The 24,044-nt window shown below is 56.1% G+C and overlaps 1 protein-coding gene across 1 annotated transcript; it reads right to left on the reverse strand.

Moving 5' to 3' along the window:
- LOC121346502 (Krueppel-like factor 5) lies at positions 1-22,618 on the reverse strand. The gene is made up of 5 exons (XM_041424366.1): positions 22,517-22,618; positions 11,462-11,509; positions 6,718-7,621; positions 3,875-3,934; positions 1-179 (listed from the first exon to the last, which is right to left on the reverse strand). The coding sequence occupies exons 1-5, from the start codon at positions 22,604-22,606 to the stop codon at positions 1-3; spliced, it is 1,281 nt and encodes a 426-aa protein (XP_041280300.1). The 5' UTR covers positions 22,607-22,618.
- Positions 22,619-24,044: the final 1,426 nt, after the last annotated feature.

A 24,044-nucleotide genomic window follows, 5' to 3' on the forward strand; every position in this document is an offset into this window, starting at 1 on the left:
CTAATTCTGGTGCCTCTTCATGTGCAGGGCCAGGTGGTCGGAGCGGGAGAAGCAGCGGCCGCACGCCAGGCACTTGAAGGGTTTGGCCCCCGTGTGCTTGCGGTAGTGCCGCGTGAGCTCGTCCGAGCGGGCAAAGCGCCAGTCGCAGCCTTCCCACGTGCACTTGTAGGGCTTCTCACCTGCCCGGGGGACAGCACAGGTCACACGTGTGCCCAGCCCCCCAGAAACCCCCCTGGCCTCTGGAGATGCCCCCCGTCATTGGCACTGCCAGGGCTCCCCAGCGTGCACAGCCCAGGGCTGCTGAGGGAACATGAGCTGCACCACACCGGTCTTGTCCCTCCTCAACCCCTGCCCAGCCTCCCAAAAACACCCCCAAGCCTCTGGGAGACACCCAATTTCCTTGGCACTGCCAGAGCTCCCCAGGGCACACAGCCCAGCGCCACCAAGGGACTGAGCTGCACCAACCAGGTCCTGCCCCTCTTCACCTCCTCCCACTTTGCCTTCTGGTGCTCTTCAAGCTCCTGCTGGATTTTGGAGCATTTCTGGCTAAAAACAGCTTGTAAATTAGGTTGGTTTTTTTTTAAATAAAAACCCAGAAATACCTAAGGAAGCTATGAGTGGTGGGAGGCACCAGGAGGAATTCCTGCTGGATTTTGGAGTATTTCTGGCTAAAAACAACTTGTAAATTAGGTTGGTTTTTTTTTTTAAATAAAAACCCAGAAATACCTAAGGAAGCTATGAGTGGTGGGAGGCACCAGGAGGAAGACAGGGCTCTAAATCTAAATTTCAATCTGAAAAATAAATTTTTTTTGAAACTGCCATCCAATGTTGGTGGCCGCCCAGTTCCTGGGAATGCTCAAGGCCAGGTTGGATGGGGTTTGGAGCAACCCGGTCTAGTGGAAGATGTCCCTAAAGGATCAGATAGCCTTTAAAGACCCCTCCCAAAGCCAAACAATTCCAGGATTCCATGACCTAATGCTCCACACCTCCGAGTTCCCCTGCCAGCAGCTCTGTACACAACCTATTGTGTTTCCCTCAGCGCATTCAGGTGATGTCATCCCCGTGCCCTCTCCCCCTCCCTCCCAAACACACCCATTCCCAACCGAAATCCATTCAACCAGGCACCTTCACAGCCAGCTGGGAACTGGGCTGGAAAAGCTGACGGCTGCTCCCAGCCAGGCCACGGGGCTGAGCCCTGGCTGCAGCCCGGTCCCCACGCAGGGCGTGGTGCTCTCAAATATTAGTGCCGCTCTTAACAGCCTGAACAGGCAGGCAGAGTTCAGGGAATGTGCTGACATTCCCGACCTCAAATATTTACCCTTCCCGGGGCCAACTGCCGGGCGCAGCGGCGCGGCGGGAGCGCACGTCCGCACGCAGCACGCGTGCACGGGCATGTGTGCCCTGCCCTGCCGTGCTTCCAGGGATTCCTTCCTCCCCAGGCTTCCAGGGAGACCTTCCTCCACAGGCTGCTCCACGGAACCAGGGAATCCTGGAACAGCTCAGCTTGGAAAAGACCATAAAGCCCTTCGTGTTCCACCCTGCCCAGACCAGCTTCCACCAACTTCCAGGTTTTCCGACAGCAGTGTCTAGGGATTCCTTCCTCTCCTTGCTCTCAGGGAGCCCTTCATCCCACAGGTTGCTCCACAGAGCCAGGGAATCCTGGAACGGCTTGTCTTGGAAGAGACCTTAAAGCCCATCTTCCCCAGACCAGGTTCTACTAGACCACGTTCCACCTTCCACTAGACCCAAGTCCTATCCAACCTGGCCTTGAACAATTCCAGGGCTGGGAATGCCACGTTTGGCCAGGGAAGTGAAATCAGCCACAGCAAGGTCTACAGTGCCTTGCCTGCAGTGGATAAAACACAAAAACATGGATACATGGACCTTGAGGAGGCAGAGCAGCACGAGCACATCCTGCTCCTCCAAAAACCCCTGGATGCTTCTCCATGGGAAAGGGAGAAGGGAGAGGGATTTTTATGGCTCAGGTAAACACAGCACTTGCAGAGGATTTACAAGGAGTTGGTGGGGGTTTTATGGGACTCGGGACATACCAAGACAAAGGTAGGATTTTCCCAAAGGCAGGATTTGCCCAAAGTTAGGATTTGCCCCAAGATAGGATTTTCCCAAAAGAGGGATTTTCCCAAAGGCAAGATTTGCCCAAAGTTGGATTTGCCCCAAGGTAGAATTTTCCCCAAAGCAGGATTTTCCCCAAGGCAGGATTTGCCCCTTGCAGCCCAGACCTTGTCCCCTCCAGGTCACCTGGCTGGGTCAAGCCCACCGAAGCCCTTTGCTTTCAAACAATGCCAGGTGGATGTCCAGGACAGGAACCCAAGGTTTCCCATTGTCCTGGGTTTCCCATTGTCCCGGAGCTGGCTGCCTCTCCCAGGACAGCACGGCAGGGCGGGCTCAAACAAAGGATCCGAGGTGGCATTCCCGCCCCGGGGGTTTATGTTTAACCTCACAATGGCACCCAGGAAATGAATGGCGGCTCCAGCAGAGGAAAACAGCCGGCCATGGCAACGGAAACCACAAGGAAAGAGCTCCCACACCAGGGACTTCTCAGGCAGGGAATGGGAGAAGGGACATTTTTAACCCTTCGGGTGGTGAAGCTGAGGCAGGATTTGGGGTGAGCCCTTGCTCTTGCAGCTCTGGTGAGGACCTCAGCAAGGATAAGGCCGCCAAAGCAAAACACGAGGCTTAAAAACATTGGATGCAGAGATCCTGGGTCAAGACTGTAGGATGGCTCTGGATTGGATTCCTTCCTTTTTGCTCATCCCATGCCACCACCAGGGTCCTGACACCTTCCCTCACCTCTCCACCCTTCCTTCTAAGAGCAGGGGAAGGAAAGGAGGCAAAGCCATTTGGATTTCCTGCCTGATTACTGGGAAACCTGGAGAAACCACTGAGTTTTCCTGGATTTCACACCCACCCAAGTTTTCCTGGGTACATCTTTATATGTGATAGGTAAGGAGGTGCCCAACTCATGGATCCTGTCCTGGGCGCAGAGCTCCCAACAGAAGGGACAAGAGAAATTTAATTTAATTTTAAAGCCTTGATTCCAGACTGTGATAAACCCCTATCAGCACGTAGCTCTGGGACGACATCCTTCCTGTTCCTTTTTTTCCACCCCTTCCGTGCTGTTTTCCAGCCCCCTCGTGCCCAGCCCCTGCCAAAGAAACACTGTGGCTCACGCACAAGGCGAAATTCTTTGTTTGAAGGGCTGATAAGGGGAGGAAGGAACGGAGCCAAGAGCAAGAAGCAATTCCCAGCCACAGAACGGGGTTTGGTCGTTGTTCATAAAAAAGAGAAGTGAACTCTGGGCCTGGCTTAATTGCTCTCAGTAAAGATCAGCCCTCCTATAAAAGAGATTTATGAGGGCACTGATGGTTCCTGGACTACCTGGGGATCTGATAATGTTTCAGGTATAATAAATGCCTTAATGAGGGCGCCGGGGCTTGAATGCAGAGTGTCACGGAGCTGGGATCAGCCCAGGGGAGCTGTGCTGGGGCTGCTCTGAGCTGGGCTCCCTGTGGCACCCTCAGCAAGGGGGCACAGCCCAAAGAAAGCTCAAGGGAAGAGCTCAGAGTGACAAAAAAATTAAAGAATCAAAGAACAGATCAGGGTGGGAGGGACCTTAAACCCATCTTGCATCACGGTAACTTCCACTGTCCCAGGCTGCTCCCAGCCCCAGTGTCCAGCCTGGCCTTGGGCACTGCCAGGGATCCAGGGGCAGCCACAGCTGCTCTGGGCACCCTGTGCCAGGGCCTGCCCACCCTCACAGCCAGGATTTCCTTCCCAATATCCCATCTAACCTTGCCCTTTCTGGGGGGCTTTGGTACCTCAGGCTGGCAGCATTTCCTGGAGCTGCTCTTACCTGTGTGAGTCCTCTGATGCGCCTTCAGGTGGGAGCTCTTGGTGTAAACCTTTGAGCAACCTGCAAGGACAGAAAAAAGCACAATTTCCCTGTGAGAAAGGGGCCCTTGCTCAAACAAACTCTGATTTGAGGGGAGGGACACAACTGGGCCATGCAAATAAGCCTGGCTTGGGCTCAGCACTAAGGAGTGTCTGCTCTTAGACAGAGAGACTTTAACACCTTCTCCTGCCACCCACTGGAATTGTGCTGGGAATTAGGTGGGGGGACAGTCAAGCACAGAAGTTCAAACCCTCCTTCCACCAGCAGGATGAAAAGACTTGATTCCCCCACGATTCTGGCTTTGTGCTGCCCCGTCTCTCTGGGCTCCGCTCACTGCTGACATGACTTTGCAAGGCTGGGTTTTGTAACAGTCCTGGCCCAGCAGACGTGGTACCAGTGTTCCAGGAAGCAGGAAACAGCCAGGGACAGTCACAACTTGGCTTCCAGGTCCCAGAGCAGAGCCAGGGGGAAGTGTTTTCACAAGACCAGCACGAACAGGTTTCATCAAAGACAGGGTTTAACAGAAACACCGTGACTGGGGAACAGTTCCAACAGCAGGTATCTCAAAAGGAGTCAGTTTAACTCCTCTGAGGTTTAAGCTGGATCAAGCTTAAGGAAGTCTCTACTGCCCTTTGTGGCCCTGCTGCTTTGTGTTTTGATGAGGACATTCAAATATTAATTTGCATTTTTATGACCTGCACAAGCAGCATGGGGATATTTTTCATCCCAGTGTTTCCACCCAGCCCAGAGGAGCCTCCTGCTCAGGATCAGCCCTTGGTCTTTTCCTGCTCAGGAGGGGCAGGAGCTGCTTTTCCCCTCCTTGGTAGGAGGGACAAGGGGTGGTGGCCCCATTCAGTTTTGCCTCTGGGGCTCTGAAGCTTTGGCAGCCCCTCACATCTGGGAGAGAGATCATGGAATGAAGGAATAGTTCGGGTGGGAAGGAAGAAAAGCTCTTCCCATTCCATGGGCAGGGACACCTTCCACTATCCCAGGCTGCTCCAAGCCCCATCCAGCCTGGCTTTGGACACCTCCAGGGATCCAGGGGCAGCCACAGCTGCTCTGAGCACCCTGTGCCAGGTCTGCCCACCCTGCCAGGGAACCATTCCTGCCCAATATCCCATCCATCCCTGCCCTCTGGCAGTGGGAAGCCGTTCCCTGTGTCCTGTCCCTCCATCCCTTGTCCCAGGTCATTCTCCAGCTCTCCTGGAGCCCCTTTAGGCCCTGGAAGGTTCTGGATGGGGCTTTACCAACAGGTCTCCCATGTTCATCTGGTTCCAGGTGTGCAGTCTCCAAGCCCCTCTCACTTCCTCACAGAGACCAGGTTGGTGAGATTCCCTCACCATTATTCCTGATCAGAGTCACCTCCAGCTGAACCTTTGAGGGAGGGATCACATGGATGCCTGCTCCATCTCTGCATGGGATTTATTCAGCAAAGATTGGGGGATTTTTTCTTTTCACCATAGACCAAAATCCTGCTAAAAGCAACTTTGCCTTGGTGCAAATCCTGCAGGATGAGCCTCTGAGCAATCAGGCATGAGGAGTGTGTCTCAGGTCTAACTCCACCTTTCATGCCTTCACCATGACCAGCAGAAGGTAAAAAATTCAGCACAAGGCATCAACCACTGGCAGCTTGTGGCTCAGAAAGTCCCTGATCCACAGAGTGCCACAGAGTGGGAAGGTGTAAGCACGGAAAGATCTCTCTCAACATGCCCTGTTCTTATGCAGCTCCTGGCATCATGGCTGGAGACAGGATCTGGAGCAGGCAGAGCCTCTGGGCTGGCCTCCAGCCACTCCCATGCCAGGGAAAGGGTCAGTAACTCTCACTGAGGCAGTTAGGAAGTGACTTTCCTCATTCACACACCCCCACGGGAAAGCTGTTTGCTAATCCACAGCTGGTCAGCCCTGAGGATCAGCCCAGGAAGTGGGAGGTGTGTCCTGGCCTGGGAGTGGCTCTCACTGGCATCTCTCAATGGGATTTGCTTCGCTGGTGTGTGCAATGGAATCCCAGACTGGTTTGGGTTGGAAGGAAAGCTCATCCAAGTTTCAACCCTGCCATGCCCAGGGACACCTTCCCCTGTCCCAGGCTGCTCCAAGCCCCAGTGTCCAGCCTGGCCTTGGACACTGCCAGGGATCCAGGGGCAGCCACATCTGCTCTGGGCTGATCCCCAGCTTGAGGGCTTGGAGCAAACTGGGACAGGAAGGTGTCCCTGTCCATGGCAGGTGGTGGGATGACATGGCCTTTAAACATCCCTTCCAACCCAAAGCAAGCCATGAATGCCCTTCCACAGCTCCTGCTGCAGCACATGGAGCCATGGAAGGATGGCCCAGGGATCTTCAGTTCATTGCCTCTTTGGAAGATCAGAACTCTCAGAGAGAGTCCAGCAGGGCTCCTGGTGGGAATTCCTTGCTGGTTTTCCACCCACTGTGAGAGAGAGGGAAAGAAAGGCTCAGTGGGAATGGCAAAGTGGCTTTGTGTGGCTGCTCAGGGTTGGGAAGGACCAGAGCAAAGCAACAGCTCAGGAGCAGATTCCCAAGTGCAGATTCCCAGGAGCAGATTCCCAGGAGCATCCCTGCCTTAGGAGCTCTCTACCTTGCAGAGTCACTTTTGCCAGAGTGTAAAGGAGAGGGAAGGGGACAAAACAGGAACCACACCATGTTGGTGGGATCAACCTCTTCTACTCCCTCCCACTTCCCTGGGGCTCCATCCACAGCTTCACCCCAAAAGGATCTCAGATTATCCTCCCTGGAGGCTCCTACCCATCCTCAGGGTGCCAAGAGACCCCCAAAGTCCCCCGGGAGCACACCTGGGTAGTCACAGTGGTGGATCCTCCTCTTCTCCAGCTCGGGGTTGTTGCGCCTGTTGTACTTGGGGGGCGGCATCACAACGTGGCCCTGGGAGAGGCCCCCGACGCTGTTGGGCCCTGGGGGCATCTGGGACGACTGGACCAGCTTCAGTCCAAAAGTGGCTTCGTAGGACGGCGGGGGAGAGATGGTGTTGATGAGCTCGGGCTGGTTCTCGGGGCTGCCGGGCTGCGAGTTGGGGGGCGAGGGGGGCAGAGTGACCCCCGGGGCGGGGTAGAACTGCCCGGAGATGTTCCCAAAGCTCGCCTGTCCCTGAGCCACGTGTGGGTACTGCTTGAGGGGCCCTGCTGGCTGCACGGGTCTGTGTGCCACGCTGGCCACGGAGCCCGTGGACATGGTGACTCCGCTGAGGCAGCTGATGGCCGTGGTGCTGCTGGAGGAGGACGCCAGGGTGGGAATGTCGGCGCTGGCAGCGCCCAGGGGCAGCTGGAAGAGCTGGGATTGCTGCGGATGGGCCGACAGCGGGATCTCTGCGGGCATCTCCTGCTTGATGAAGATGTTGTTGACCGCCACCGACTGGGGCATGCTGAACACGCTGGTGAAGTCGGGCAGGGTCTGCGTGGGGCCGGAGGAGGACGAGCAGGGCTGGGAGAAGCCGGTGCCAGGCTCGGATTTGATCTGCGGGAAGGGGACCATGGGCTTGGGGGGCCGGTAGAGCCCCGTGCGCAGGTGGGTGGTGTCGGGCAGGATGACGTTGATGTTCACGCTGTAGGGCGCCGAGCTGGGCTTCTCTGTGGAGAAGAACTCGTCCACCACCGAGGCGCTCTCCCGGCGGTACTTCTTGTCTGGGAGCATCGGCATGGGCGGCACCTCGCTGGACAGGTACTTGTCCATCTCTGAGCGTGCCTGCGGCAGAAACACGGACACGGGAGCTGGGAAAGCTGACCTGGACAGCCAGCGGGGGGAGGCCAATGTCCAGCGGGCATTTGAGCGAGCAGGAAATGGAGGGAGCAGTGGTGACGGCCCAGGAACCTGAGCTGAGGTGATTTAGCTCCGGCTCTGACTCAGCCAGGCTCCCCATGGCTGAATCAGCGTCCTCTGCCCCACTTCCCCCCTCCCTATCTCCCTGATAACACCGGGCAGCCGGGAGAGGATGCAGGTAGGACAGAAATCAAACCTGATAAAGGGAAGCAAGCTTTGGGTACAAAGCTTTGGCCACGCAAGCAGCAGGAGTGAGCACTAGGAACGGGATGAATCCAGCCAGGATCACACCTCAGGCACGTTGGATCTGCAGCCCACCCTGGACATGCTGGCTCTGGTCTCCTTTAAACTCAGCAGCCCGAGGAGTGTTTTATTCTGGGACAGTCTCTTTAATGAACTGAGGAATTCTAGGACAATATCTTTAATTAACTGGGAATCATTCAGGCCTAGAAATGTAAGTGATGTTGCCACTAATTCAGTGTGTTCTGAGCCTGAAATAGGAACAGTTCCTGCCTTCCTGCCTCACCTGGGCAGTGACTCAGCCCTGGCCTAACCTTTGTGATAGTTCTGGTTTTACAGAGCTGTTTTTACAAGCCTGGCTCCTCCAAGCTACCAGAATCTCTGGCTTTGGCTCCTTCCCGTCCTGGTTCCTGCCTGCTGGGGCATCCCACTGGATCCAGGCCCAACAATCCAGCACCTTGATGGAGCAATCCTTGAGGAAATCCATCTTCTGGCGCTGGGTGACTCAGGTTCTGCTCGCTGTGGTTGCAGATCCCAGCACTAAAGCTCTCGTGCAGAGCTCCAGCCCTTCATTGTGTGGCTCCCCAAGTGTCAAAGCCCTCATTCCCATGGAGAGCAGCTGGAAAAGGACCAGGTTTCCCTGGCAGGGCCTGGAGCGCACTCCAGGAGCGGGAGCTGAGCTCAGCCCACGCCCTGAGCCGAGGTTTCCAGCCCTGAACTGTGTCACTACAGTGCCATGGGCCAAAGTCAGCCCTGCTGCCACCTCAGGGCTCTTAACAAAGCTGGCTGAGAGCCAAGAGATTTCCTTGCCCTTTCCAGGGAAAGGATCACAGAGCTTCCAGCTCATTCAGAGCCTTTGCACCTCTGGGAGCCGTGCTGGCAACACATGGCTGAGCTGGCTGTCACCCAGGCACGGGGACAGCCACAAATCCACCCTGGGCCACTGGGAAGGAGCTCGGGGAGGCCGGGCTGGGAAGGGCCATGCTGGGGCTGCTGTGTGTACACAGCCTGCTGGGAACCCTACACAATCAGGGAATTGTCACATGTGGAAAACACCCCTAAGGGCATCAACCATGACATGTCTGTCCTCATCCAATGTGGAGGCGCTACAAGTTCCTGTCCTGGTTAAAGGAAGCTCAAAAGCCCCTCTGGAGAAGGAACCCTGGCTCAGGCAGAGGCTAAAGCTGCTTGTGGCCTCATGGGATATCCCAAGTTCAAAGGAATCCACAAGGATCCAGTCCAGCCCCCGGTCCTGCACAGGGCACCCCAACAACCTCACCCTGATTGACCAAACATTCCTGGAGCTGCATTCCCTAGGGAGCCTGGTCAGTGTCCAGCACCCTTTGGATAAGGAACCTTTCCCTGATCTCCACCCTGGCACATCTCTAGCCATTCCCTGGGCCCTGTCCCTGCTGCCTGCTCTCCCTCTTTACCCCGAGGCATCAGCAGGGAAGGGAAGGGACTCGGAGAGCTGCAGCTTCACTCCATCCCCTGCAGAGCTCCAAGCCCTCCCTGCTCCCCGCTGGGCGGGTTCCTCCCTCGGGAGAACCACGGCACAGCCTTGGAGCCCAGCCCTGGGCACTCCTGGCAGCCGGGCTGGCACGGGCCAGGTTCCCTTGGGAATCAGCTCGCCCCGGGCAGCTCGGGATGCCGCACATTCCTGAGCCGTGATCGGCCCCACTTGGCAGGAGCAGGGGCAGGGCAGTGCTGGGTGCCTTTTCCTTCACACTTCCCTTATCTCTGGCATTTCACTTTCTCACCTCCAGTTCCCAAGGGAAGGTCCTTCTGCCGCAGGGGACCAGGCAGGAGAGAAATGGGGAAAGATGTGGAGCTCAGAGGGCCTTTCCAAACTAAAGGATTCCATGGAGGACCCAAATTTCCATGGAGGGTGATGCCTCAGGTTTTAGCTTTTCTATTTTTCAGATTCTGTGCTGCTTTAGTGTGTGGATCTGGGCTTCACATTATGGGATGGGGGGCTCTCTGCACAGAGTAGGGAGACAAAACAATTCCTGCTCTAGCTGGGGACCAAGGACAAATGATCCAAATTCAGGCCCACGAGCACAAACAATGTGAACTGAAGAGAGAAAAACAAGAAGGATGGGACTGCATGGGCTGGAGCTGGAATTGGACAATGAACTCCAATATGCAAATGGAGCAGAACTTATCAAACTGAGAGACCCCGTGACCACTCGTGCATTTTGTGCCCATTTTGGTTCATCTTGGGTGCAGCCCTGGCTGGGCTCTTGTGCTGCCCAAGGTGCATCCATTGAGGAGATCCTTTTAATAAATCCCTGCTTCATTCTTTAGCTCTGTCCAGCCTCTGCTCTAGGGCAGCCCCCAGAAGGCATCAAGGGTCCAAATTTCCATGGAGGGCCCTTGTCTGGCATCACCCAACCTCCCTTTCTCAAGAACCACCCCTCTCTGCAGAGCACTGTCTTTTCCTGGTCTTTCCATTTAAAAAACCACAGTAATTCCCCCTCAGGCTCCCGGAGAAAGGGGTGGTAAGGGACAGCAGTGTCTGTCACCAGACAAGAGGACACCCTCCCTGCCCCCTGCCCTGTGTGTGTGCAGCACCTGGACAACAACAATCCCACCCCATGGAATGCCCCACCGTGCCACAGCTCTGCAGGAACCCTGAGCACCAGCGTCCCTCCCACAGGGACAAATGGGAACCTTTTGTTTGTGGCTCAGAATCACCTGGAAAACTCTGCCCGGCGGGTGCTGGCACCTCCGAGCCCAAAGCACTTCCCAGCCAGTGCCCCAGCCCAATCCAGGGGCTGAGGGAGCTGGGAAGGGGCTGAGCCTGGAGAGGGAGCTGGGAAGGGGCTCAGGCTGGAGAGGGAGCTGGGAAGGGGCCCAGCCTGGAGCAAAGGAGGCTCAGGGGGCCCTTGTGGCTCTGCACAGCTCTTGACAGGAGGGGACAGCCGGGGGGTCGGGTTGTGCTCCAGGGAACAGGGACAGGAGGAGAGGGAACGGCCTCAGGCTGGGCCAGGGGAGGTTAGGGTGGATAGTGGGAAAATCTTCCCCAAAATGGGTTGTCCAGTCCTGGCTGGAGTCCCCATTGCTGGAGGGATTTATCAGCCATGTGGATGTGACACTTAGGGACATGGGTCAGTGGTGGCCTTGGCAGTGCTGGGGAATGGTTGGATTGGATGACCTTAGAGGGCTTCTCCAAAGTAAACAATTCCATGATCCTACAAAGTCCTCAGCTCAGACCAGCACAACTGAGGTGACCAAGTGCCACTCAAGCACTCGGGTACTCCTGGCTGTCACTCCTGTCACAGCCCATGGGGACACACAGATCATGGAGGTGACAGTGACACACTGACTCAGGGGACTGGCAGAGAGGGAGGGACATGTCCCAGCTGGAAGAGGGGATGGAAGGAGGGAGTGGGAATGGGGAGCAGGGAAGTATGGGAATGGGGAGTGGGATATGTCCCAGCTCAGTCTCTTGGGGACTTCTGTGTTTCCTCTTCCCAGCAGGAGCAGGAGGATGCAGGGGAAGGAATGAGGAAAGCTGCTCACCTCCAGGATGAGCGGTGGCATCCGCTGGTCCATCCTCATGGGGTGCAGCTGTGGGAGGCAGGGCTGGGTTAGTAGGGTGTCCTCCTTGCCTTGCCACTCCAAAGACCCCCAAATTCCCCTGGCCAAGGAGGGCAGCACCCCCAGAGCCTCCCACAGCCTCTCAGAGCCCTCCAGGTCTCCAGGTGTCCCCCATGCCAATGGTGTCTCCTCCCACCCCACACCCATGGAAGCAGCTGGTGGTTGCCCACCATGGCTGGAGCCTGTCCAAGCAGGAGGAGGGAAGCCTCTTTGGAAAGAAGAGACAAATGGGAAGTACCAAGCTCTCCCGAGGAGACTGAGGCACGGAAACTTAAATCCCTTTATCAGCCCCACACAGATGACAGTGAGCTCACAAATGCCCTGCACCTCTCCTTTCTCCTGGCTCCACCTCTCCCAGATTCCCAGAGAGGGCTGAGGGCTCTTCCCAGATCCCTCAGACCCAGATCCTTTCTCCAAGGTCAGTGTTCCAAGCAGGCCACAGCCCTCCAGCACCAAGAGGAGGGGAAGAGATCTGGGATTCCTCCAAATCCCAAGCCAGTATTTGCCAGGCTCCTGTGGGCTCCTTCTCATTCCATATGGTTCTCCTGCTCACTGCCAGGAGAGTTTCAGATCTCAGAGCTGGAGACCCCACACCCTCTGCCTGTCCCCCTCCCAGGGGACAGCAGTGACCTGGAATGCTCAGCCCATCCCCCCTCCAGGAAGGAGCCATTTCCTGGCTCTTTTTGGGCAGGATTGAGGTTATCCCACACACAGGGTGCTCAGCTCATCCCAACAGTGCACGAGATGTGGGCTCATGGGGTGAGGCCTCAGAGCCTTGCAGATGAAGAGCCAGCAGGTTTTCAGTGGGATCACAGGCCCAGTTTCCCTCTCAGGCATGGCCAGGCCATCCCTGCCATCCCTGGGGACCAGGATGAGGGCAGGAGGCACAAAACGACACCAACTGCATGGCCACAGGCTGGGATCAGCAGCTCAGGGAAAAGGGGAAACACCAACAAACCTTCTGGGAGGCCAGAGGGACTGGGATCCTTCACAGAGTCCCACAATGGTTTGAGCTGGAAGGGACCTCAAAGCTCATCCCATTCCACTGTCCCAGGCTGTTCCAAGCCCTGTCCAGCCTGGCCTTGGGCACTGCCAGGGATCCAGGGGCAGCCACAGCTGCTTTGGGAACCTGTGCCAGGGCCTGCCCACCCTCACAGCCAGGAATTCCTTCCCAAAATCCCACCTAAACCCACCCTCTTTGATTTGCAGCTGTCTTTACATGCCCAGGAAGGGAAAGCCAACAAGAAACTCCTCACACAGCCAAAGCACTGAATTCCAGGGGGATTTTCCTCCAAAGTCACCCAATTTTGACCCTGCAGAAGGATCTCCTCAACTTGGCAGAGAAAGAAAGCCAAATTAAAAATGAGGAGAAGGCACAAACCAGCGCTTTGTCCACTCCAGAAGGCCACTGGATACCAGTTTGTGTCTCTGGACCAGCAGTGTTACACTCAGCACACCCAAACCTGGTGACTGAAATTCCCTGGAGGATGGGATACCTCAGGAGCAGCCCCTGGGAGAGCTGGAGGGTGTGAATCCCCCAGCCCCAGGAAAACCAGCGGCTTGATGAAGACAGCAATGCCATCCCACATCTCCAGAGGGGATTTTCCAGGAGCAGGATTTTCCAGAGGGTCATAGGTGTGGACATGAGCCCCTCCAGCCCTGGCAGTTCCCATAAATCCTGCAGGAGCCTGGGATTTATCCCTGGATCAGATGTCCCAGCCTGGGGGAGCTGTTATCAGCACAGAGATCGATTCAAGCAGAGTCCAACACAAACATTTCTCGGCAGGCCCCAGATAAACCCGGATTAACCAGGAGCACGGAGAGCTGGGCTGGGGCTGGGGTGGGACTGGCTGTCCCCTGATTAAACACCTCCTAATCTGCAGGTGATAAATGACAAACGGCCCGAGGAGGAACATCAGGTGTTGTCACCTCCCGGGCAGGCAGGGACCAGAAGGGCAATCGGTGTTTGCTAAACAGGCACCAGAGCTCTGAGCGGGGCACAGGGAGGGCTGGCCGTGTTTCACCAGCCCTGTGCCCGCTCCTGCCTGGCCAGAGCTCCCAGCCCATCTCCCACATGGGAGATTCCCTCTCAGCTGCATCCAGGCTCCTGCTCACACCCAGCCCCCAGCGTGGGGGGCTGCAAAGAGCTTTGGGGACAGGGGGCAAGAAAAATGTCACCTGTGTCCATGCTTGGCAGGCAAGAGCATCCAGCCCTGAGGCCCAGCATCAGAGGGATGCGGAACTGCTGAAGTAAATCCAGAGGAGGCCACAGAGCTGCTCCAGGGCTGGAGCCAGGTTGGGAGAGCTGTGGGGGATCACCTGGAGAGGAGAAGGCTCCAGGGAGAGCTCAGAGCCCCTGCCATGGCCTAAAGGGACTCCAGCAGAGCTGGAGAGGGACTGGGGACAAGGCATGGAGGGACAGGACACAGGGAATGGCTTCCCACTGCCAGAGGGCAGGGATGGATGGGATCTTGGGAATTAGGAATTGTTCCCTGTGAGGGTGTAGAGGGGTTGGGATGGAATTCCCAGAGCAGCTGTGGCTGCCCCTGGATCCCTGGCAGTGCCCAAGGCCAGGTGGACACTGGGGCTGGGAGCAGCCTGGGACAGTGGAAGGTGTCAGGGTTGGGTGCCCTCTAATGTGCCCCCAGCACAAACGAGTCCCTGACTCGATGATTCTCTGACCTGGCGGTTCAAGGAATGGGGGAGCAGCAGGAGGTGGCTCCAGCAGGAAGGGGGGCCTGTCCCAGGATGAGGGACCCCGGGGCACAGGTGTGGCACAACGGCCATGCCACAACCCAGCCCGGGCTCCTTCTCCTCCGTGCACCTGCACGAAACTCCAGCCTCCAAGGGAATCAGCAAACAATGGGCAGGATAATCATCAATCAACCCCCCTGGCACAGCCCTGGCAGTGCCCCTTTGCAGGCTCACTTTATAAATAGCCTGTATTTATATCCAGATTTGGTTCAATATCAGCATTTATTGTCTCCTGGTTAAATATTGACCTGGGTAAATATTTGATCCTCTGATCATTTGGGTTTGATACCGACCTGGATCGACGTTATTTTCTGTTTGTTCCTCAAGTCTCCTGGAACTCTCTGTAAAACGGGATTAGCAAAGAAAGCCCCGGGACTCTTCCTTTCAAGTGCCCAACGTTTGGCTGCTGTAAACAACAAAGCCTATCCCAGATGGAATCCGAGCTCCCGTGGGAATGTGCTGGGCTCAGGGAGGCCCTGCATGGGCTCTGAGCAACTCCAGGGTGAGGGGCTGCCCTCGAGGCATTTGTGGATTATTTGGGTTGGAAAACACCTCTAAGGTGAGCAAGCCCAAGATTTACATCATCCACCCCAGACGTTTCCCCTTTTCCTGCCCCAGTTCCCTGCCAGACAAAGGATGTCAGACCCATCCTGCCCAAAGCCGGGTGTTCAGAGCACTCCAGGATGAGGTGCTGCTCCCAAATCGTTCATGGAATTTCATTCATTCTCCAGGTTTGTGCCCATGGCTGACCCAGGAGATGGGGAGCGTTATTCCAGTGCTCTTTCCTGCCCTTGTGTTGGAACTCCCTGAGCAGATGATGACTTCCCAGGGAAGTGGGGAATCTCCATCCAGGCAGCCCCACTCCCAGACCTGCTGGCTGTGTTTGCAATTCCTTCCCTCCAGCAGCTGATAAAGGCTCCCTCAAAGGCAATCCAGCTCAGGAATTTATCACCGGGATCATGCCACAATCCCAAAGGCCAAGGGAGCCAGGGAAAACAGCCTCATCCAACTCCAAGGTCAAGGGGCTGGAAGAGGAGCAGCTGGGAACAGCCAGGCTCCAGCAGCAAGCAGAAACCTTTTCAAAAACAAAGCCATAAATGGAGTGAAAAATAACAAAACCTTGGAGACATGGAGCGGGAAGGGAATGACACAGGAGCATCTCCAGAGGTGAGGGTGGAGGGGGTCTCATGTCGATTTTGGGGTTGATTCACATTTTTTGGGGTAGATCCCACTTCACCAACAGCCACCTGAGCCCTGGATGGAGCTGGAAGAAAGGTGGGAATCAGGGATGGCCTCTATCCTCTCCCATCACTGCACACAGTGTGAGGACAACTCTCAAAGCGTGGGAAGGGAGGACATGAGGATTTAAGGGAGCTGGACTTCCACAGCTTTCAGAATATTCCCACTCCATGATTTCTGGGCTGCTCCTGCTCAGCAAAGGCTGAGGTGAAGCATTTGAAGGCAATCAAGGAGGTTTTCCATCAAAGCTCCTGGAGGTCGACCCGGGCTGATTCCTGGTGTGTGCTGCTACAGCCCCTTGGAGGGTCTTTTGGGAAAAATGAAATTATTTAATGTCATTTCAACTCCTGAAAGATTGAGAAGCTTGGAGCTGCTCCAGCCTCAGCCAAAACACTCAAGGAACCCTGGGTTACACGGGCACAAATCAGCAGTGGATTTGGAATTAGTCAGGAGCAGGGCCCCCCTGCAGCTCCGCTGCTCCTTGTAGACTCAGCTCCAGCCCAGAACTGCCTCTCCCTGACTCTTGGATGCCACAATCCCCAGGATTACCTGGACAGATTTATCCACCCGTCCCTGCCCACAGGACACTGGGATTGTCTTTGAGCCTTCCAGTTCCCCCAGTTCCACATCCCTGCCCCGGGTCCTGAAGGTGCTGTGGGAGAGGTTTGGAGCTCTCAGGGATCATCCCCAGCTGGTGGGATTCACTCTGCCTCCCTCAACCCCTGTGGCAGCTCACTCTCCTCTCCAAGGCACGTTCCCAGGGGCTGACAATGGAATGAGTCACTGGCTGCTTGCCGGGGCTTGTGGAGCCCTCCTGGCATCCAGATCCCATCAGAGAGGCCACAAATCCCGTTCTTCCCAGGCAAACACCAGGCAGACCCCGGGCAAGGTCAGCTTTCATGTGCAGACAGCAAATTCCCCCCATCCCTGCAGCCCCAACTTCCTCCCAGAGCAGTTGGGAAAACAAAAAAAACCCCGAGGCAGCCTTGGGTTGGACCAGCCCTTCTCCCAAGCCTGAATGTCCCCAGGCCAAGGAGATCTGCCAAAACAGGGACTGAGGGGGACACTGGAGCGGGTCCACTACTGCCACGTGTTCTGAGTATTTCATGGAATCACGGAATGGTTTTGGTTGGAAGGGTCCTCAACCATCACCTCATTCCACCCACTGCCACGAGCAGGGACCTCTGTGCTTCTGGTGTGGTGCTGGGAGCAACAATCTGGAGTTTCCTCCAGATCCAGAGCCCTCCACCCAAACCCTCCCTTTCCACACTTTCCCTGTGTATAAAGGAGTCCCCAGTTGTTGTTAATTAGGGGAAGCTGATTACGGCACAGGCCAATAACAGCTCCCAGGAGAAGGCTCTGAGACCTGGAGAAGCTCCAGCGGGAGCATTTGGGAGGCTGGGCATTGCCAGCCCTGGGAAGCACAAGGACTGGGACACTCCTGGCATCCCCGAGGGGATGGCAAACCCCAAATTAATGGAGTTGAGTTCCTCCCACACCACAGAACCACAAAATCCCCAAATACTGGAAGCTGCCCAGAACAAAACATTCAGAAGTGTTTTGGATGAGCAGCTGGGGAGATGTCCTGATTTTCCCAATAAATTTGGGGCTTTTCCACAGATTAGAGAACATCAAAACTGCTCATTGTGAGGAATTTTAATATATACAGCCATTCCTGGGTTTAGCTCCCTGAAATATCCCTGAGGAGCAGAATAATTACGATTTTGTAGAGACAACAATAAAATATTTTGGGTAAATAAATACACAACAAAAAGTCCCATGGTTGATGGGCTGGAGAGATCCACATCCTCTGGCCTCTCCACAATGGGTTCAGATCCATGAGATAAATCACCTGAGGTGTGAGGGATCTGATAAGGGATGGATAATACCCTGCTTTTTGGGATGAACCTGTGTTTTCAGAGCACCGACACTGCGATGAATTCCTTGTCGTTCCCTTCTCCTGCTTGCACTGAAAATCCTACAAAGAGCAAGGTTCTGAAATGCATTTTAATACTTGAAAATCCTGCTCTGGGTGGGAACTTGAAGGCCCCTCCCCATCACGCTGAGAAAACAATAATTTTCCAAGAATTCTCGCAGCATTTCTGAACTCAATGAAAGATTCTTTGTTTGAGTTTCAAGCCGAGCTTGAACGGGGCTGAAGCTCTTTGATGTGGTAAACAGCCCATGGGGGTTTTTTTAGAGGGTTTTCATGCTAGCTCAAGTTCTGAGAACATCTGAATTGTAAACACGAGTTCTCCAATCCCCAGAGCCCGGCCGGACCCTGTGACTGCGGGAATTCGCCAATGGAGCACGAGGAAAGCAAACACTGTAATCGAGCTCACAAGACGCTCGTAAGTGCGATTATTTGCAGTGGATGGGTTGGATAAAAGAACTCACTGGAGCAGGGAAGGAGAACAAAACAGCGCCGGGAGGTGACCGAACAGGTTTGAGAGGGGGAAAGCTCCCGGGCGGTGATGCACGGGCCAGAAATGCATTCCCCAAAGCCCGGGCAGCGAGTTCAGGTGACGGCGTTTGCCTCCCACACAGCGCTCCGGAGGAGCAGAGGGAAACCCGGAGCGCCCCGCTCGTTCCCTCCTTTTCCAGCTTTCCAAAAAGGAAAAAACACCAACCAGCAAGCGCTTTTCCAGCTAATCCAAACGGACGGCGGGTCGCAGGGAGGAGGACGAGCACGGCACACCTGGAATCCCCATCCCCTTCCCTCGCTCCCTCCTTCCCTCGCAGAACAATCAGCCTTTGTCCCACCGGGCCAGAGCTCCGCGGCTCAAAGTTCGGCTGAGCTGCTCCATGGAGCTGCTCCTTCCATCCTGCTGCTCCTTCCATCCTGCACCCGCCCGGGGAGCTCGGCGGGGTTTGGGGCCTCCAGAAAAATAAAATAACGATTATTGTGGATGAAGCCCCCGCGTGTGCCGGGTTTGGGCTCACTGGTTTTACCCAGAGCTTCCTGCAGGCTCTGGAGCTGCTCTGCCGTGGGACCAAGCCCTGGCACACCCCTGGGCTGGGGATTCTCCTGAGGGTCCTCTGGCAAAATTAGAGGGATAAACAGATCCTTTCTGGGAATCTGCCCCAGTTCCCTGTGGCCCTGCAGACACCTGCCAGGCACAAAGCTCATCAGACTTGCAAATCTGTGGGCTGGTCCCAAAACACTGGGATCAGCTGATCCCAAAGCAAAACAGAGGGAAGGATCCCTCCCTCTGGAGATCCCTCACACAAGGCTCCAGCAGCTCCCAAACCCATCCTCGTGTCAGAGGGATCAGGTGTTCCCGTTCCTCCTTGGCACCATTTAACTTCCCATCTCTCCCACCCCATTCCTGCACTCCCGGGAGCCTGCCCAGGCTGCCAGCACCTCTGGAAATGGATTTTGCACACTTCCGTGGAATTTCTAAACCCTCCTCCAAAGCCAGGAGGATCCCCAAGGGAGGAAGTTCTCCCCAGGCATCTCATTCCAGGTCCAGAGCAAAATTCCAAAGCGGCCATCTCCCCTTTCCTTCAGAAAAGCCAAATTTATTCCCTGCCTGCAGCTCCTGAGATTCCAAGGAAATGAATCATCCCCTGGGAGCTGTGCTGAGCACTCCAACATCTCTCCTAAAAAGTAAAGGAGTTTTATTTATAGAAGGCAGGACTCTCCTGGCCCTGAACAGGACCCATCACCCTGGTTCCAAGGCACTGGAGCACCAAGAAGCAGGAAAAGCCATCCCTGCTCCAAGGGACAGCCACCCTCAAGCCACCACAGCCACATTCATGACAAGGATGCACCAAAGGAGGTGCAGAACATGGCACAGGGACAGGGCAAGATTGAAACACCTCCTGAAAGCTGGAGCATTCCTAAAAATGCTGGGTCCAGCTTCTCCTGTGATCCAGGAGCAAAATCCCTGCCAAGATAAAGTCAAAGGAGCACCACAGAACTTGCACCCTGTTCCACAGTTCATCCACACTGCTGGAAGGGTCTGGCAGTGCCATTCCCAGCACTGAGGAGGTGAAGTGCCAGGAAAAGCTCTGGGAACAGCACTTTCCTGATCCCATCGGATGTGTCCAAGCACCCCCCAGATGCTGGAGATGTTTTATTCCTCCTGAGGACCCCCAGCCCAGAGGGAGCCAAGGACAGAGTGGGGAAGTGCCTGTGGGGCAGGAACTGGGATCAGGGGACACAAAGGGAGCTCTTTGCTGCTGTTCCTCAGCCTGCAGCCAAGGAAAATCCCTTTCCACACTCATCACCATCTTCCTTGTTTCCCACACAGCCTCAGCCCCACTGGGAGCTCACCACCACAACTGCCCCGGGGCCTGGCACAGGCAGGAAGGGGTTAAACCGAGGGACAGGGTTGGGGTTTGTCCTTCTGTCTCTTCCCAGCAGCTCCTGCCCTCTCTCAACAGCCCTGGAGCCTCCAACACCAGAATTCCCAGCTGGAGCCACGGACACAGGGATTGCCTTCCCAAACCCTCAAGGACAGGGGTGGCAGAGCCACCTCCCCACAGCCCCCGGGGAGCCTGGAGGAGCCAATTCCTGCCCTGTCCCTCCAGGTCCTGGGTGATCCCGGGATGCTTCTCCAGTTCCAGGTGCCCAGGAATGCTGTGGCAGCCAGGTGGGAGCAAGGATAAATCCCCCAGGCCCCTCACTCATCCAGGGAACCGGACAGCCATGCAAAGGGATCAGCTCCTCCTCTCCTGAAATGTTCCATGGACATTACTTTTGCCTTACTATTATTATTATTATTATTATTATTATTATTATTATTATTATTATTATTTACTGCCTTACTTTTGATGATGATTATTATTAATAATAAAATTATTACTATTATTCCCTCCAGCATCAGCCACTGGAGATTTAAAGAGGAAAATGCTTTTTCTGACTGATCTGACTCAAATCAGGAAGAAAGTCCTTTTCTCTCACAAGCCCTTTTCCCTCCTCTTTTCTCAGGTGTTTGTTTCGGTTTTTTTGTTTTGGGCTTTTTGTTTTGTTTTTGGTTTGGGTTTTTTTGGAAAAGACATAGAAAGGCAAAATTTCATTGGAAATTCCACAAAGGATTTGTTTCCACCTGAGCCCGATTCAATAAAATTTTCAACAGCAAAGAGCTCCCATCTGAAAAGCAATTTTAGAGGGATATAAGGCAGTGGGACTTTGAAACCACAGGAATGATTTGCTCCTGCCTCTTCCCAAGCTCGGGCAGCCAGAGCAGCGGGAACTGCCCAGAGCTGGAGCCTGACAGGTCACAGCCTTTGGCACCAGCCTTGTCAAGCTGATAAAAACCCTCTGGAGCAAAGGCTTCCCAGCCCTGCAGCTTCCAGCTCCTCCAGCCTCCAGGCAGGGCTCCCACAGCACCACAGCCTCTGGAACGTGCCGGGAGAAAGCGGCCAAGCTGTGGAAACTCCTGCCCGGGCGCTGTGGGGTCCAGCCCAGGGCTCTTGGGGTGTCCCAGCACAGCCCTGCTCCCTGGGAGGGTTTGGGGATCCATGGGATCCATGGGACCTGCTCGGGACAGCAGCCGCTGTCCCAGGATCCCACTGCCCAGAAGGGGACACAGGAGGGTCAGTGGCAAAGGGTGACACCTCCAAGGCCACCCCTCAGCTGCCACCACCCCAGAGCAAAGTGGGATCAAACTGGGAGGAGAAACTGCTGTTCCTCTGGAAGCACAGCAGGGATGGGGTGGGGTGAAGGTGTCCCCAACCATGAGTGTCCCCAGCCATGGGTGTCCCCAGCCATGGGTGTCCCCATGAGGGGGACAGGAGGTGGCTCAGGGCCAGCCGTGGCTGCACTGCCTCATCCTACCCGGATGGAAAAAGGCAAGAAGCCAAGCTCACCCTCCCCAGCCCGTTTTGGGGGGTTTGGAGGGAGCTGACAGCTTTCCCCCCGGGACAGGCCCTGGGGACAATCCCCAGCTTTCCAAGAACCACCACCCAGCTCTGATCCCGGTGATCCCTGAACCCCCACGGAGGAGCAGGAAGGCCACGGGGAGGGAGGAGCCCACACCCACGAGCACCACTGACAGCCCCTGTGGATCCCGGAGCTCCAGGAAATCCAGGGATGGAGCCACGGCCTTCACCTCCCTCTGCGGGACACAGCCCCAAAATGGCCCTTGGCACACCGGTGACGTGGGAACCAGAGCAGGGGCAGTGGGGACATGGCCCCGAGCCTGGCTGGTGCCACCCCCGCTGGGTGGTCTCCTGGGGGTCTCTGGAGGAGCAGCAGCCGGGCAGGGGTCCCTGCAGGGCCCTGGAGCCGGGCCCGGAGCGCTCCCGCCCCGATCAAAATGGCGCTGGGGCCGTGGGGTTGGGGTTAATCATTACCCCGGGCACCCCGCGCCCCACGGAGCGGGAAAAGGGGAAACCTCGGCTCCAGGGTGGGGCCCGGCCTGCCTCACCCTCCTTCCCACCAGGAAGAGCGGCCGGAGGCTCTGGGGGTGGGACACGGAGCCTGGTCCCCCCACATGGGGTGGGCAGCAGGGCCCAGGAGAGGGGTGGGCCTGCAGGAACATCCCAAAGCCTTATCCCGGGCTTTATCTGGGGGGAATGCTGCCAGGGAATCTCAAGGAGCATTCCTTCTCCACCGTGGTGGTGGAAAAGTACAGACAATAAAATAAAATGGAAAATGAGGTCCCATGTCCCATCCAGCACACGCAGGCACGGCAATCCAGATCCCAAAACCTTTCCCGGTGGGAGAGCCCCTGGACACCCCCTGGCCTGCCACCCCAGGGGACAGAGACTGAACCCTGGAGTGGGAGCAAAGCCCACACGGACGCCGGGGAGTTTTGAAGGCAGATGGGAGGCGAAAAACCCAAACCAAAATTCTCAAACGAAACCCAACACGCCCATGAGAAAAGCCAGCGGAGGGGGAAGCGGGAGCCGACGGAGCCACGGGGGTGTCGCAGCAACGACGGGAGAAACAAAGCAGAATTCAGCCCAAATCCAGAGGTTCTGGGGAGGCTCCGGCACCTGAGCGGGCGGGAGCCGCCCCTTCCCAACGCTTACCTGCGCCAGGTCGGGAGGGGTCTCCAGGGGCCGCGAGGGGGCTTTGATGTCCTCGAAGACCGGGGTGTCCTCGCTGGGGTCCCCGGACATGCTGACGGGTTTGAGCGGTGCCAACACCGCGGCGTCCACCAGCCCGCTGCTCATCCCCCCGCGCCCCGCACGGGGACGGGCCCGGCCCGGGAAACACGGAAAAAGGGGGGAAAAGGGGAGAAACAAGGGAGGGGAAGGGAAAAAAAAAAACCCTGAGGCGAGCCGGAGCGAGCTGCGCTGGTGGGAGGCCGGTGGCGGGTCGGAAGGCTGCACCTGGCCGCGGGAAGGCTCTACCTGGCCGCGGGAGGAGGAAACGCCACCGGGAAGCGGCGCGGTGATGCGGAGCCAATCAGGCTCCCGGCGCCGGCCCCGCCGGGACACCCGCACATAAAAGGGCGAGAGGAGCTCCGGCTGGGAGCCCGGGGAGCTGCAGCACCCCAACCCCAAGCTCTGTCACCAGGTGTGCTTTGACAGGGAGCTCGGGAAGATCCCACATCCCGGGATTCAATCCCAATCCCAAGCCGGAGCAGGTGGCCAGGAGCTCTGTCAGCAGCCGTGACCCCACAACGTGCTTGGGAAGCTCCAGCACACCAGGACTCAAATCTCAACCCCAGCTCTGTCACCAGCCATGCTCTGACAGGGAGCTCAGGAAGCTTCCACACCCCGGGATTCAATCCCAATCCCAAGGAGGTGAGCGGGAGCTCTGTCACCAGCTGTGCTCCCACATCGAGCTCAGGACAATCCCACACCCCAGGATTTGATCCCCAATCCCAACCCCAAACTCTGTCATCAGCTGTGCTCCCACAGAGAGCCCAGGAAATTCCAGCACCCCAGGATTCGATTCCCAATCCCAAACCCAAGATCCATCACCAGTCATGCTCCAACAGAGTGCTCAGGAAACCTCACGATTTAACTCCAATCCCAACCCTGAGCAGGGGGCCAGGAGATCTGTCACCAGCCGTGCTCCCACATGGGGCCCAGTCAGCTCCAGGACCACCAGGATGGAGGGGTCAGTCCCCAACCCCAAGGCCTGGAACACCCCCCAGCTGGGCCATTGTTCCCAGACTGAGTCCCCTGCACTGAAACAAGGGGGACATTTATTTTTTTTACAGACATGGGTACTTTTCAATAAGAAAATGGGCCAATTTTGCATCAAAACTAATTTTGAGAGGTAATTCCTACTTGCTCACACTTCCCATTCCCAGGGAGAAAAGGTGAAGGATCAAAAATAAAAGGGACAAACACTGAAGGAAAAGAAAAGCAACAGTTGGAAAAGCACAGACAAGTAGGAGGGCACAGGATTCTATGGAGACACCAGGCAACCGTGTTTGGGTTTCACTTCTGGAAAGAGTGTAAAGATCCAGAGATACAAGGGAATAAAAATAACCTTTCTGGCAAAGAAAAAAAAAAAAAAAAAAAAAAAAAAAAAGAAAAAGCACCATTCTGCTCCAGATAATCCAGCCCCAACTGTCCCCAGCCCCTCCCCAAGGAAGAGCCT

Source organism: Onychostruthus taczanowskii, unplaced genomic scaffold, assembly GCF_017590055.1.
Source record: "Onychostruthus taczanowskii isolate IOZ18803 unplaced genomic scaffold, ASM1759005v1 scaffold81, whole genome shotgun sequence".
Classification (NCBI taxonomy): Eukaryota; Metazoa; Chordata; class Aves; order Passeriformes; family Passeridae; genus Onychostruthus; species Onychostruthus taczanowskii.

Bases quoted from the DNA above. Each gene is read 5' to 3' on its own strand.
- LOC121346502 (XM_041424366.1), bottom strand. From the start codon at position 22,606: ATGTCCGGGGACCCCAGCGAGGACACCCCGGTCTTCGAGGACATCAAA. The intron at 11,510-22,516 runs GTAAGCGTTGGG...TGCCTCCCACAG, and splicing joins CCCCTCCCGACCTGGCGCAG to CTGCACCCCATGAGGATGGA. The intron at 7,622-11,461 runs GTGAGCAGCTTT...TTTCTGCCGCAG, and splicing joins TGCCACCGCTCATCCTGGAG to GCACGCTCAGAGATGGACAA.